The sequence below is a fragment of the Strongylocentrotus purpuratus genome, unplaced genomic scaffold (genome assembly GCF_000002235.5).
Source record: "Strongylocentrotus purpuratus isolate Spur 01 unplaced genomic scaffold, Spur_5.0 spur5_scaffold_15, whole genome shotgun sequence".
NCBI classification, from domain to species: Eukaryota; Metazoa; Echinodermata; class Echinoidea; order Camarodonta; family Strongylocentrotidae; genus Strongylocentrotus; species Strongylocentrotus purpuratus.
The window spans coordinates 31,565,383-31,581,892 of record NW_022145600.1 but is presented as its reverse complement, the minus strand read 5'-3'; the positions used below and the strand labels follow the sequence as shown (position 1 = coordinate 31,581,892).

The 16,510-nt window shown below is 37.6% G+C and overlaps 1 protein-coding gene across 1 annotated transcript; it reads right to left on the bottom strand.

Moving 5' to 3' along the window:
* Nucleotides 1-5,966: 5,966 nt before the first annotated feature.
* Nucleotides 5,967-14,679, bottom strand: LOC592674 (ubiquitin thioesterase zranb1). The gene is made up of 7 exons (XM_792185.5): nucleotides 14,570-14,679; nucleotides 12,460-13,602; nucleotides 11,752-11,823; nucleotides 10,883-11,081; nucleotides 9,989-10,233; nucleotides 9,033-9,262; nucleotides 5,967-8,088 (listed from the first exon to the last, which is right to left on the bottom strand). Exons 2-7 carry the CDS (start codon nucleotides 13,562-13,564, stop codon nucleotides 7,924-7,926), a joined length of 2,016 nt encoding a protein of 671 aa, XP_797278.3. The 5' UTR covers nucleotides 13,565-13,602; nucleotides 14,570-14,679; the 3' UTR covers nucleotides 5,967-7,923.
* Between the last annotated feature and the right edge of the window lie 1,831 nt (nucleotides 14,680-16,510).

Here is a 16,510-nt window from a genome sequence, read left to right as displayed (position 1 = left end):
GGTGGAGGTCCGTTAACCATATCTAAGATAACTATTTGCACTGATTTCATAGTTCATGTACATGTTTAACTAACCTTGCCATGACACTTGTCATTTTGGCAACTGTTTTAGCAAAACTTTCATTTTTTGTGTGTGTTCAATTTAATTTTTGGTAAATTTTTTCTTAAGGTTATGATTGGCATAGTAGATTTGATAGGTCTATACAATGTCAAAATCTGCCTAACTCAGAAAAACAGTTGTCCTGCTAAAGTGAAGATTTTTGTCCCCATTCGGCCTAAACAAGAACATTTAAATCATGTTTTGTCTGAAGTAAGATGAAAGTTTTAATTAAAAAATTGTTGTGGATTTGGACACCCATATTTTATGCATGTATAAAGAAATGTGTTGTAGTGTATTCAAACTGTTTTTACCTGTTTTGTGCATTTTGACCTTTGACCGGAAATGACCACTTGTATGATTTCTGTAGCAAATTTGTAATTGAGCAGCAGGGTTTTATTTGCATTGAACTTCAATTGAATACATGTAGATGGCAAGGTTTATACACTAGTGGTAGTGGTATAGTTATTGAGAAGCTTGAATCCTTGCCTGATACCTCGGGGCAAGGTATTTTATCTTCAGCTTTCACTCTCAACCCAGGTGTGGTCAATGTAAGGTTCTGAATATTAAGATTATTCCTTTAAATGCACAAATAATAACTTCTAGTGCTGAGACTAAGGGAATCCAAATGCAACGCGATGTAGTTTGCGATATGAATGTATATGATGTGTAGTATATACAAGCAGGACTTTTTACCATTATCCTTTCGAGAATATTATCGATTTTGTCTTACAGGTTTATGTGGAATAGACACATGAATTGTTTGTTTTTTAATGCATTTTACATCTGAATGTTTGTATTGCCCTTTCTTTATGTTGGTCAACGGAATGCTAATTTGCATTCCTATTTTACTTAATTTACTACTTTTACTTAATTTACTTAGTTTACTTTAACATGGTTTACTTTTACATGAGCTTGTATTTTTCTTTGCAGCTTGTATTTTTCTTTGCAGTATTGTCATCAAATACCGGTAGCCAAAGTCCATGAATAAATACAGTATATTGATAACACATCATTGTACAATTGTATCAAAGATGTCATGATTGTATGTTAGTTATGGAACCTACCTTAGAATAATCAGAGTCATTCTCAAAGTCTGTATGAAATATGAAGCCATAGCATTGTGGAGGCTCAACAACTGAGAAACTAAGAAATTGGGCTGGCAAGACCAGTTGTAACACTTTAAAATATATTTCATTATATAAATTCAAGTAATTCAATGGACTTCCTGACTTTGTTTGATAGTTTATTAACTTTTTTCCAAAAATAATAGAAGCCATTTACTTGCAAATTGAAAATCGAATGTATGTGCATCCATGCATAAAGGGTTCTCTTGCAAGGCAGACAATGACACATTCATTTCTCTTCATCCATCACTGTGCCTACATCTCATAATCTATGAACCCATAAAAAGGAAAAATCTACTACTCTGCACGTCTGTTTAAAAAATTTATTGTCCACAGCTCTCGTACCTTAGACAAATATCTAATACATGTATATGAATTCACACTAGAAACCACCCCACAAGGTATATATGCTCAACTCCTTGACATACACGTCTAAAGAAGTTTACAAGGGAGTCGTCTCCCACTAGAATTGGAACATTTCAATATTTCATTTTTGCATATTCTACATTCTGTAAGTGTCTGCGTTACCATGTATGTGATATAATATGAAGCAGCATGAGTAGCTGATCAGACAAGCAGAAAACAAGCTCGGGGTACACACAGAAAAAGAGTTGCATTACTGGGTTACTGGGTTATACTTGACAATCAAGACTCAACAATCCTGTTAAAAATTATCGCATGCAAAATAATTTTTTTCTTTATTATCAAATATTTTGTTTTGTTTTTGCATGCACACTGCATATCCATGCAAAGTTTACATGTTGGAAAAATAGTGGAAAATTCAAGAAATTAATATAGGGCTTCTCTTTATTACCCGATATGAACATTTCTTTTTTTACACAATTATTAACAGCCCAGCCATTTCAGCAAGATGGTCTCTGCACACGACTGGTAATCCGCTCTAGCACAACGTAGATTAATGTCGGTAGTAAGAAAGTTTTTAGGATCTCCACTGTGCATTATCTATCATCATCATCATCATAATCACTATTACTGTTGTTATTAACATTGTTATTATTTTCATAACTATGATTATTATTTTTTTTTATTACTATGATTATTATTATTTTGTATCAGAGGATCGTTCGGTAGCACTACTGCTGTGATCTATACAACGGCGCATAACGCCAATATGCGTACGTGTGCGTGGCGTAGGTAAACATGTTCATTTCAGCTGTGCATACGTCTATAGATGAGCTATTCGCCGGAGCAGTGATTTGAATTATTTGACAAAAATGGCTGGGCTGTTGTGTAAAAAACTGCGCACCGGTACAATGACTGAATACTGAAATTGCTTTAGGAAGAGCTCCGTTCACAGATGACGTATACATGAGAGCAAGACAATCTTCCTGTAGTCTTTTGAGATATAATTGGCTTAATAAACAATGTGGACTCACAAGCTTATACCCCTTAAATTTAAATATCCTTGAATACATTAAAAAATTTCAATGAAACTGGCGAGTGTTAATGATAAATATTTGTTATGACAAAAATCCCCCAATAAAATTCTCTCACCTCTCTCTCCCTTCTTGTGCTCCAAATTAGAATCGCATTCACCCTCTCTATGTTAAGGTCTATTTTGACATCTTCATATTGAAGGAGCCAATACCTGTTTGTCACCAATCACAGAGCCCTTGTACATGTATGTATTATACAGGGTAGCTTCTTTGCTGAATCTACTGGTTTTAACTGCCTGAATCTTTCCCATGTGAAATGGATAAGATGCTACTGGCTCACAAGGAACAAGTATGTAAACAAGCAATGTGGTATCCAGAAAGACTCGTAAAGCATGATGACTTGCAAGTTGCAACACTGCTATACATAAATTAAGAGTTGAGACTTTCATTTGAATTATTGTATATCTAAATGAAGAGAAAACTACCCCCCCCCTTCCCCCCCCCCCCTTCCCCCCCCCCCAAAAAAAAGGGACCTGGCAAGATACGAGATGGCCTTAGTGAATGAATGAACCAGCCAATAGACTGCATCCATGCATGAACAAACTCAACAGAACAGAGCATGGAAAGCTCTTTAAAGAGACCCTGTCGGAAGTGAAAAATTAAAAAAATAAATTACATTTTAACCAACTTGATGAAATCAGCATATTCACAATGAATTTGCATTAATTAAGCATGGCTCATCGCCTCAGCTATATAGGCGAGCCCATTGGGTTCACATGTTAAATGGACCCCTCTTGACCCGTAACGTGGAGGGATACAAAAAATGAGGTTTTAATTTGTTTTTGTGCAATACTGAAAGGGAATTTTTTTAATAAATATTTTCATATTTGTATTCTACGTTTATGCAGCTTTCCACTTATACAAAGTTGTATTTTCATCGGATACAGGGTCTTCAAGAAATGGAAACAACAGAAAAAAAGTCAGATGACCAGGCAACCTGGCTATTTATCACATTGACCGTGTAGCAAATTAATCAGTCACAGATTAGAATAGTGTTATTCATCAATGTTCTTGCAAGACGATGTTACATGTCCTTTAAGATGATGATGAATCTGAAGTGTTTATCAAACATTGTAAAAGAAGTATTGTATAAATGTCAAACAAGAATAAAACACTGTGCTGCCCGGCTACTCCAATTATCAAAATAAATCACATGAAGAAGAAAAAAATGCTGAGATTATTTTTACAGCGTAATAGGTGCAATATTTACCACATCTCAATAGGAATATGCATAATACAAAATCTGATGTACTTTCTTACTTATAAAACAAAACTAATAAATACAATCATGAATCAATTCATACTACAATAATCTCTTTATAATACAAATCCCAATTACTGTTTCCATCTTGCTACGTATAGATAAGCATTGTTATAATATTCTATGTCTTCACATCATTTTCTGGCAATTTCTCTAATAGCAATGGTGGGAGTTATAATTGGAAGAGCATATGAATTATCCGATTCATCTCAACATGTTATTTCATAGGCATTAACGTTAACTATGAAAACTAAAATCTTCAATAGAAAAAGAAAACAATAAAAAAAGAAAAATGAAGAAAGATCATTTGAAAGCTGCACCACTGACGGTAACTGTATCATAGCTCAATAAAAATGGTATTAGAAGAAGAAGAAAAAAGACTCGATAAACATTTTAAGGGGGAAAAAATAGGTAAAATAAAGCACTATCAAACCTACAACCAGCTTCAAGAGGAATAACTCTAAGAAATTAAAGTGCTAAAGAAAGAAATAAAACATAAAATCAATTAAAAACCATGAAATGAAAAATTATATATAACTTTAAACATTTGAAAAAATTATTTAAAAAACATAAACGTATAACTTGATGTCATACAGAAAAAAAAAGGTTTTAATCCCAAAATTAAATAATCCCTTTTGGATATTAAAGAATAACATATCTCTCCCAAATACAAAAATTGGGATGCAAACCACTGAACCACATTATTTCTAAATTTGACACTACCGGTAATTTTAAATTCTAAATTCCTTAATCTTTAAAACTTCTTCATTACCAAACTCCCCATAGGTATGATCAAAATAATTTCTGAAATAAAAGGTAAAACCAAGGCAAATTTTGCATCAGTCTGGTAACAACCTTTACATCTATCTACCTGTATAACTTGAATGTTTGTTGAAGTTCATTCTCTCCCTTCAGAATAAAAAGGGGCGTTTCATCAAGAGAAGATGAAGAGAAAATGAAGAAAGGAAAGAATGACCGTATGAGAAAATGCATACTAGAGAGATAGAAGAGTATAAATGGTCGGTCATAAAGGTGATTAAAATCAGACAACAATATGAGATGTCTCACACAAGACATCAATATCATAAATATACACATTTTCTAGAAACATAGTAATTAACATGTAAATATTACATGACATGTTAAGTAATTGCACAAACAAGTAATAACTACAAACGTATTTTCTACAAGAAAATCAATTTTTCAAAATGCTTACACTGAAAGGCAGCCAATCAAATTAAGCTTGCAAACTCCAACCGCAAGGTTGACATCAAAACTGCCAGCAAATTAAATAAATATCAAAGTGCTATCGCCTGTCGTATATGCAATATATCTTTCAGCATGCTTTGAATGATGTCAGTTTTAGGTGAAAGTCAACTGAGGCCAGTCAGAGATGCACAAATGCCAAAACAAGTATAAAGTATAATGGCAAACTAATCTAGCTTAAGTCGCCTTAAGCTTTGCCATCTTGCAATGAAACAAGGTCTTAGGGTAACTCATAGTCCAGGGAGCGTCTCACGAAACCGTCATAAGTACAAGTTCACTGACATCCCATTGAAATGCGTGTATTAACTTTAACCCTGGCTCTGGTATGAATGAAAAAGGAAATCCTCAGTTCTTATTTTGCACTGATTTAAAATTAATTCCAATTCCTTCCTGCCACCTTGGGTACACTACCACTCCCACCCCCCCCCCCCAAAAAAAAAAACGGGAATATGTTAACAAGTCATCAGTTCAGGGTCTGTATCTCAAACAGGCTTAACAATATAAAGCAATATAGAATATCAATCTAATAAGAACTATAAGGGCATTTATTTACAAATATGACTTGAGATTTGTATGTTTGTTTTACCCGACTGCTAAAAAAGCATGTGTCGACTTGGGTTTCGAACCCGGGACCTCCTAGTTACGAGACCACTGCTCAACCACTGAGCCATTGCGCCTCTATTAACACCCTCCTGGCTCTCAGGAGAGGATTTAAGACCTCTAATTAGAATAGAGGCATTCTTCTGACTTTCCATGGCATTTATGTAAATTGTTTAATTTAATGATCATCAGAATGTCCACTATCCCACACACATCACATTATAGTGTTAGCACACAGCCCTCTTTTAAAAGTGCAGCCTTCTTTAATACGTAATGCATGTTGAGAGTAAGCAGGATATCAAGATGCAACCTTCTGGCTCTCAGCTGAAAATACCTTGACTATCTTTAATTTATACTAGTCGTTTGCAGGTGATGGTTCTTCTTCTCTTAAAGGCAAAATTATTGAGGTTATGTAAGATTCCATACATATTATTTCAAATTTTAGATTACAAGATACTCTAATTTGTTTTGCAAAAAGGAGGTAGGATCTGTTAAGACTTCTTTGCCCTGTATAGTTCTTATTTCTTATAGCTTTGATAAAACAACATGCAGGGATGCCATGAATGCTCTTTACATGCAGCATGCAGATGCCTTTCAAAGCAGAAAGTTGAAATATCAACTACATTAACTTTCTTTCCCCTACTTTAACAACTACATATTGTACACCACTCTACTTCACATAATTTCAGAGAAACTCTGTTGAATATCAAAATATGTTCTCCTGTATATAAATAATCTTTGTATAAATAGGATCAATGACTACGAGTAATGAAGTAATCCAGCAAAACTTACATAACTTGGTAGAGGTTGAACACACAACACCTATTCAAATTTCTAACAAACATAGAAAGTACAAGTGTATCTCTTCATTGGTTACCGCATCATAATACCGCATCATTAGGAAATCAAACATTGTAGTCTAGATTACAGCGGTTCCATAGCTGGTTAGCTACCATTCAGAGGTATAAAATCCATCTATGAGGATTTACATCTTACATATTAGCATTTTCAATACAGTCATGGATGTTATGATGTAAAGTTTATGCTTCAATCTAGCCATTGTTACAAACATTAAGTAGCATGCATTCATGTTTCAATGATTCTACATCACCTAAAAGTTAAAACAAGTATGTGGCTTCTGTACTTGGCAGTTCAAGGTATTAAAGTTGACAGTCGTGACAACTGCTTTTAAACCGTTGACCGACATTCTTTAACAATCTGCCAAGGTCATCAACAACTGGACATTTCATTTTGAACAAAGAACACCCATAAGAAGTGAGGTCAATTGTAGAAAAATATGACACTAGTACCTCTTCACGAGGATAACTTCAGAAAATATAGTATGCGTTTCTTTCGTAAAAGCAAAATAATTCAATCAACTACATCTTCTTATCCCCTCGTTCATGTGTCGACCGCATCAACAACAAAAGGTTGTCTCATAAAACTTGTAAAAGTATTCTATAACATATTTGCTCACAGCTAATCAAATGCAGTGATTTCAGCAGCTTATATCATTTGTTCCAACTTGTAAGTTCTATGAATCAGGGCCGCGGTAGGGTAAAATAACTTCATGACAGCATGTCAAAATCTCAACATTCTTTACACTTGACAACTTTTCCTAACACCACCCTACCTGCTAAGTACCTTCAATCCCCAGCTAGATAAAACACCAAATCCAGACCATGAAAACAGCACTGCAAAGCTTTGCTATTTTTCTAACTCAAGACAGACTGCATCATCTTTTTTACATAGGACCGTTATGACGAGGAAACCTAGAGGGAAAGATACACCTTCTATTTCACTAGCTCTTTCTGGAATACATGGTACTTTTATGGGAACCGTCGCCTAGCTTCACCTAAATGTCCTCATCCACGTCTACGGACCTGATGACTAATAACAATTACGTCTAGTACCTGTAGGGCTGATGCTATTACCTTAACTCCTCTCCAGCACGCAGCTTGCGAAACACTCTATCATCAAGGCTGACTTTCCTAGCAAGACTGCGGCGAAATGCCACAACTATTCTTCTAGGCAGTGAACAGCTACTTCCATGCTCCAAAGACTATCATATTTGCTGTGCAATCCTGTGGTAGCGCTGGAGCCACTCAAAAGACTATCATATTTGCTGTGCAATCCTGCGGTAGCGCTGAAGCCACTCCTCCGTCATCTGTCCAATGATGACAGGCCGATGTCGGGGATGAACCTGTTGGGCCACAAAGGTACCGCCGGCCGTGTAGCAGCAATCCAGCCATTCGTTCAAGAGTCTCTCCTCAGTACCAACCTTTGGTTAGGGGGTAGGAGTTAGGACAGAAGGATGGAGAAAGAAGGGGAAAGACAGATTAAAATGAGGAATTTTGAAAAGATGTGACTGCTACAGTATGTAAAGCACTTGATAGGGAAATGGATTACAATGCTGAACTTATCATAGAGCACAAGTTTTTGAATTAACCCATTTACTACAGTATAATAAATATCATGTAAGCACATCGTGCAGATATTGTGCAGATTTCATGCAATACTTTCAAAACAATACAGCAAATGAATAGCTTTGTATTTGTCATTACTTCTGTTCTGAAATTTATAAAGAGGGAATAACTTTTCAAGAGTGATTCTCAACATTTATCAATCCATGACAACAACGACAAAATTTGCAAATGCAATGTAACACACACCATCATCAAGGTTGTGCTGTATGAAATCAAAACTCTTTTGATTCTCAACAGAAATATCTTATCTGCATAAAATATAATGACATTCAATCAATCTCAGGATTAAAGGGGAATCCAAGCTTTGTAACTAATTTATTTGTATGAATGCAGAATAATATCAGAAACGGAATGGCGAAAGTTTGAAATAAGACTGGAGAAATGGTAGAAGATTTATGCTTGTTTGAAATGTGAATTTACTAAAGCTTTGCAAGTCTCAAATTGGCAATTTTTTCAGTGGATTGTCACATGGTCATGGACAACTTTCCTGTTGGTCTTGTACAAACATGCCATTAATATCCTTTAATGTCCTAAGTGGTTTCCTTCTCAAACATGTAGGATATATATGTGGGATCATGAACATGAATTTGCGCTCATGATCACGAACATGATCATGTGACACGCGAGAAGAAAAACAACTTGGCCCTACTGCAAAATTAATTTGCTTCAGCTCAAACGCATGCAAATTCTCTGATCTGAAGCCGAGCAAAATTGGTAAGAATCGTTTGAGAGTGCCTACCTCGAGTGGAGTAATGAAGTGGATTGGTAGAAGTTTGCCATCGCTGTCCGTAAGAGGGAGGTATATCGTCTGACTGTTATCGCTGCTGTCCAAGTTGGCGCCTGCACCACGGTTGTCATCGGACCCTGACTCCTGGGAGACCAGGGCAGAGAAGTGGCCCCGAGTGTAAGCCAGGACGATGGGTGACTTGCAGCAGAAGCTAGGCTCCCATAGAAGGGGCAGGTACACACCTGTTTATGTTAGAACAGAAAAGGGTGTTGGAAAGCAAGATAATGATTATATTTTTTTTATTCATTCATTTTTGTTCACAATTGCGGAAATATGCTTTCCACCAGCAATATCAGGCAATACAAAAAATCAAGACAACAAAATAAAGTATGATGGAAATAAACATACAAAAACAACCAAGAAAACTTTTGTTCACAGAACCAACTACTCATAAATGTTATTCACCTTCTTTCCTCATTAAAATATTATTTTGCTACAACTTTTTCTTTCCTACCTTCATTTTCTTGTTCTATTGGTGATCATTGGTCAACTACAAACCAAAATCTCAGACATACCGTCGCTGTTTTCACGAAGTGACGATAGTGGAAAAAATTGCATTCACTTTGCGTTACGATTTTCCTCACTACCGTCACTTCGTGAAAACAAGGACGATACTGTCAAATACAAGCATTGTTATTAACCCTGTAACTTCTGAATTCTCTCATTCCTTAGGTGTAATACAAAAAGACCCGGTTTCCATTGACAATAGGTAAGGAATGTTCAAGAAACCCAAGCTTGGTACTCTCATTGCCTCTACACATATATTCTTTTTTTATTAATATTTAAAATGTTTAACTCTCTGAACATGTGTTGGAAGATTCCATTTATTTAATTGGCATATCGTGAAAAAATGGAAAATAAAAATTTAATTCATCCATGAAAATGCAGAGCTTTCGTAATGAATATACCTTGGAAGCGTGCAAAGCCAAGATTCTCGCCACGGAAGCTCTTGATAAACTTGACCCCATACACAATGATTGGTCTGCGTAGAACATGGGCGAGAGCAAAGATGTGCGTCTGCTCCAGAGCGGCTCCTGGTTGACCGGCAAGACTGAGCATGAGTGACCAATCATTCAACCACTGGTCATCATCCAGGCTGAAGTGCATGCTCTCAACATGCATGGATTCATACGCCTTCCAGCGACTGTAGAACCTGGGGGGGGGGGGGGCAAAGTTGACACATTCCAATCGGGAAAAAATTACTTTAACAATTTCAGGGGCACTTTTCAAGCTTGCTTGCATGAAAATAACAATCTTTAATTTGTTTTGCATTGAACTCTATGCAATATTTGGGGGCTCTTTTAAGATTTTCGGGGGCTCTTTGGGGCATTTGGGGGACTAATTTGCCCCGAGCCCCCATGTATTTTTTTCCCTTGATTCAGATCAAACAGTTTGTGAAGGAATTATCAACATCACTACAAGGTTGCAGAACATCTACTTCCAACAAAACTCTGATACTTTACAAAGAATGAGTGAAAGCAGATGCAATGAACCAACAGTAAGACAAAGAAACATGATGAAAGTGCTTGGGGATATCCCTTCACTACTGCTCTGTTATCTTTAATAAGTTAAACACAGCAGAGCTCCGCACATATGTTTTAGAAGGGGAAGCGGATTTCAAAAAATTACAATCTGTATGCAAAATAAAAATATTTAAAATTGGGGGGTCCAGATTTATTTTAGGGTGCCCATGTTTCCGGGTCGCCTGTTATTGTTAACCCCTGTAAAGAGTATATCATACATATTACAGATTTCTATCTCTATCCATTGAGATGAAGTATGACTGGTCTAAACTTCCATACCTATGTGCTCCTTCATTGAGACTATCCCCTAACGCCCTTCTGAGCACCGAGTCTGTGTCAAAGACACCCCAGGTAGCCTGCAGGACAGAGTCGAGCAGGCAGTCACCGGCGGTACGGTTCCACAGTGCGAAGAGACGGCTCCCCATCGAGTCTGCAACCTCCGTACTCCAGTTGATGATGGGCGACTCCTGCTCCAGCTCTACGATGCAAAAGGGGATAAAAGAATTCAAAATGAAGGGCCTTCGATCTACACATTTCATGCTGCCTGCAGTGTAGCCTTTTGCCTTTTCAGCTTATGATAAAGTTAAATTGATAGACAAGAACCGAGTCTGAAATTTGTATTTCATGTTTAAACTGGTTTTGATTTCATAACAGGATTAAACTTAACAAGAATGTTATAAATGAAAACATATATTCATGATATCGTACTGGTTTTTCCCAATAAATGTACCATTACTCACAGACACAGGACCATACAGATCTGTTTCACAAGAATTGAACAGTTAACTGACCTTTCAACATTTCTTCTCAGGGTTTTTTCAATTCATATAAGAAGTAAAGAAATTTATTTAAAAAATGAAATAAAAACAGATATTTTTTTTTTTAAACCTGAATAACTGTGAAACTGAAAAGAGACTACCACTTGATAATTCCATAACTAGGCGTTGTGGCGTGCGCCTGTAATCCAGCTAAAAAAGTGGAAGTTACAAACTGATTCAGCCGAGGACGCAGGTTCGAAACTGAGTCACGTCTTTCGGATGGTGACGTTTAAAGGTCGGTCCCAGACGTAAATAATCATATCTGATTGATACACGTCTGTAAAAACCCAATACACACACACACACACATGAATAAATTTGTCACATCACCTTTCTGTGCATCTTGATCAAGCAGTTCATCCATTAATTGATTGCGCACCGTATGTGGGAGGTAGTTGATTTCTAGTTTACAACAGAAAAATGGAAATGAGAAGTTAGACACTGCAAAACATGCTGCAGATTATTTCCCTATGCACAGTGTTTAAAGTGTATTACTTTTTTTAATGAAACATACTTTAGTCATGGGTCACCACGAACAAGCACCGGCACACATGGGCGCTCAAAATCTAGATCAGGAACCCGTTTCACAAAACTTGTTATCAGTGACATATGACAGTTTTTGTTATAAGCTACTGAAATCCTTGCTTCTGATTGGTTATCAGCAGATTTGTCATTTGAAGAAAAAAAAAGCTTTGTGAAACACCCTGGACCCCCATATATTGAAGAAAAAAACTCAATAGGACTCATTCATATAGACTCTGAAAATTCTTTCCCCCCTTCCAAAAAGTTAATGTGGAACCCTTCTTTAGTGTACCAAGAACATACTTTCTTTACACAAATTCCATAATAAGTTCAAGAATGATGATTGCATCAGAGGGTTTCATATTGGTGTTCTTAGTAGCACCTTTCATGTTTATACTGTCTGTGTTTCACAATAAAAATCCTGGAATCTTATAACATCCAGAAACGATTCATTTTCTTAAGTACATATCCAGTAACAAAATTAAATTTAGGTGACATCAAAGAAGATGGGCTTACCTCCAGGTAGAATATAAGTTATAATATCTGTAACAAAATAGCATGGAAAGTCTCCTTTTCTCTGTCGAATCGATTTAGCAACCTCCCTTCGTATGTCAGCGGCAAGTTCTGGGCAAACTTGAGATGGTGGACGCTTGACAGCATGGGCACCAATGTCTGTAGAAAGCAGAACAGCAAGTAGATCTTCTTTCCTAAACCGCAGAGCAAGATGGGCAAGGGTAAGACCAACATCAAAAACACCAGATCGGTTGAGGAAGAGGACTTCATCAGCAGTGAGTGTTCGGGTTGGGTTTCCACCTGATGTGAGGTACGTCTCTACAGCTTGATGGTCATCGTCCACCACACCATTACAAGCATTCAGGAAAAGCCAGTCAGACTTCCTCAATCTCCTCCGGATAAGCTTGACATGTTTCTCCTGATCTACATTGATGGTACCATGGCCAGGTGTTGAGGTCGCTCCAATGACAGGCACTTTAACTGTAGAAATAGTTGGCCCTGGACTTCGAGGTGGAGAACTGGTGGGAGATGAGCGGCTTGATGCGCCGGAATTCCTCAGGTTTTCCTCAATCAAAGTGCTCCCTGCTCCAACACTTGGGTCTGGACTCTGCTTCTGGCGAGTACAACTACATAAAGCGCAGTGCTTAGTTTTGGGCCAGTTCTCATAAGTGCACGTAGAGCATACCCACTTTTTTGTACTATTGCATATGGTTCGATTGCGGTCGTTGTTGACATTCTGCTGACCCACAGTCGGTCGGACAGTCTTAAGCCGTGGCTGACCACGACCTTTGCTGTTATCTCCAGGTGGACCAGTCCCCTTTGCATGGTGGCACAGAGCGCATTTGGCTGCCTGCGGCCAATTCAAATAAGTACACGCCTTGCATGGCCACTTGGGGGAACTACTATCTGATTCTGGCAGGATAAGGCGTCTAGGACTGCTATCGCTCTGCTCCTCCTGCTCGACAAGGGAAGTGGAGGAACTGTCCTGTGTCGGTGATGTGATGAGTTGTACAGGCTTTGGTGCGTGACACAAGGTGCATTTGATAGAGCTGTACCAGTTGTGATAGGTGCAGTATTCGCAGGTCCATTTTGGGTGACTCTCGGTCATCCTGCACCTTGGGTCAACTGTCTTCGGTCAGGAATCTCCTGTCAATGGAAAAAGGACACATCCTATATTAAATGTGAATTGCATTAATGAGTTTAAACAAGGAAGTCTTAGTCAAATATGACAAGGGTGATAGTGAGCACTTTAAAAAAAAAAAAAAAATCTTCCTCAACCATACGAATTTTGTTGGACAATCTTGTAAAGGATAAACAGAAGGGGCGCTGGTCCGAGAATGAGGATCGTCCGCATAAACAAGGATATTCTCATAACCGCGGACAAATAGCGTTCTAAAAAATATGGATCGTCTGCATTTTCGCGAACGTTTATTTTCATCGGCGCTCGCTGACAATGCGAAAAACAGAATCAGTGTAAAAAAAAAATAACTCCAGTTCACCATCTACTTTTATAGGTTGTCTGTCTTGCCAAGGAATTATCGCTCGCAACGTGAAAGTCATTGTACAAAGTCAATGTAAAATGCATCGAGAAAATCATTGCGGGATTGTTTTCATAAACGCGGACGGATGCGTCCGCAAAATGAGGATCATCCACATTTTCGCAGGCGCATCCGTCCACATTTACGAAAACGATCCTTGTTTATGCAGACGATCCTTATTCTCGGACCAGCGCCCCTACTGATTAAATGGTTAGGCCTAATCTAGGCTAGATCTAGATCTATACTTAGTTAGTCTACTGCTTTTTCTATTTGATGCATGAAATTCAATGGTAAAAGACAATCCTTCAAATTGTGAAAGCATCCAGACACATAATACACAGGCTACCCAACACACAACTCGCATCAATCATATTACCAGGCACAATCACAACAGTGAACAGTTTACAGTGGAGCGACAACACACCGACGTCGACTCACTTCATCCAGACTCTATCTAAACCAGTCACTACTTCACGGCATAAGACACCATCTGATAGGATTTAATGATAAATTTTCGGAATATAACATTCATATTATGTGAATAACATCTTGGTAAATTCATACAAATTATTTACCTGTTTATGAGCCCAAAATCCCGAATTTCATTAAATAGTCGGGCACTCATTATTCTTCTGTGTTTTCCTTTGAACGTTGCCAATTTAAGTTAAAGTTACTGAGAAGATACGGACGGACGTATGTTGCAACACATATCAAAGATTATGTCAAATTTTCAATAAAAAATATTATATTTGAACATTAAAATATCGTGAGTGTGTTTTGCAAATTAAAATTCTGATGCTACCGTTTAAAAAATATGAATAAAAAATAGTCACGACGTCAAATTGTTGATGTTTTGTGTTGATGACCTTGAAACCTTACCCATTTTCAAATACAACCCAAGTCGGTGGAGAGTAGCTTTTGTGAGTGTAAGTGGAATCAATATCAAGGGGCCGTTTCTCGTTTCTCGAAACGGCCAAGGGCGGATATATACGGGGCCCGGGGGTATAGGATGTTTAACCCCCCCCCCCCCCTTGGGCTGCTAAGTGAAAATGTGATGTGCATAGGCTCGTGGATGGAAAAAAATTACAAAATATATATATTTATAAATTCAAATGGCGGGGGCAAAATAAAATACTTTTTCAGTGCTCACTACCCCCCCCCCCCCCCACTGAGCGCGAAATATTTTCTGGACCCTGCAGAGTGAGTGCAGCTAGCTAGCTAGTGAAGAGCAACGGATCTACACCGCGAAGTACCCCCAGCCGCCCCCCCCCCCCCGCCCTTTGGCTCCATCGATCGCCTTCCATTACTGGGTACAAACAGGACAGGCCTACCACTTACTACACAAAGTTGCTGTGATTTTTTGAAACTGTATGGCTGTTTTTGATGACTGCAAAATTAAGGGCACTGCTTTTAATTGTAATAGCTATAACGCGACATATAACGTAATTATACCAAAGAACAATTATAACGAAGGAAAAGGGACATTTCTCAAAAGTATTTAAACAAGGGGAACTTAAGAATTACTGATCAAAGTTGAACAGACAGGGTAAGAAGGTAAATTGACACTCATTAGTAGGAAATCTTCTTTTTGTTTACTTTTTAAAATAATTTTTACTCCCTCTTTGGGCTGATATTTCTCAGTTCAAGTTGAATGCTTTAATACTTTTTTTCTCCTAAAAAACGGTTTTAAAAAAAATTATTAAAAGCTGACCGTAGATTTTAAGATTTTGGGGTCGGTCGCAAAGGGCTAGCATCTTTTTTTTTTTTTTTAGGCCTCATCAGACATGCATGAAAAAAGGCATCGTTTTAGAACGGGAGAATGCATGCACTTATCTTTTACAAAAGAAATGAGAGCTATGCTATGCACTAAACTAAAGTAAAAAGAGCATCTATCAAATGTGGATAGGAACTTATCAGAGGTGAAAAGGGAGCATTTAGACAGGAACATTTTTTACCAAAAAAATGGGCACTTATTATAAATGAAATAGGGGCACCTCTTCCATCATATTTGTGTGCCTTGCTCTTTGTGCTATCAATATAGATTAATTGATAAAGGCCTTCACAGCCTTCCTAATTAAAGTAGACTATCATGGTTATAATGCTCGCGTTCCCTTTGAAAAATATTCTGCCAACATTTCATCCACTGATCGACCTGCAAAACTTTATTATTTACATAAAACCTGGGGCAAGTTTTCCTTTCCATCCTCCGCGAAGCGCGAAAGCTTTAACATTTCAATAAATTATTAGAGAAAGAAGACAATTCGTTGTACCGTTCCCCAAAATATTCCTCGTCTGAATTATGTCCCCCCCCCCCCCCTTCCGCGCGCGAAACGCGGAAGCTTTTACGTTTCATCAAATCATTATCGAAATAAGACGATTCGTTGTACCGTTATGACTTTTAATCCTCGTCTAAATTCAGTTTCCCCCCTCCCGCGTGAAGCGCGAAAGCTTCGACGTTTCATTAAATCATTGGCGAAAGAAGACGATTCGTTGTAACGTTAAGACTTTTAATCCTC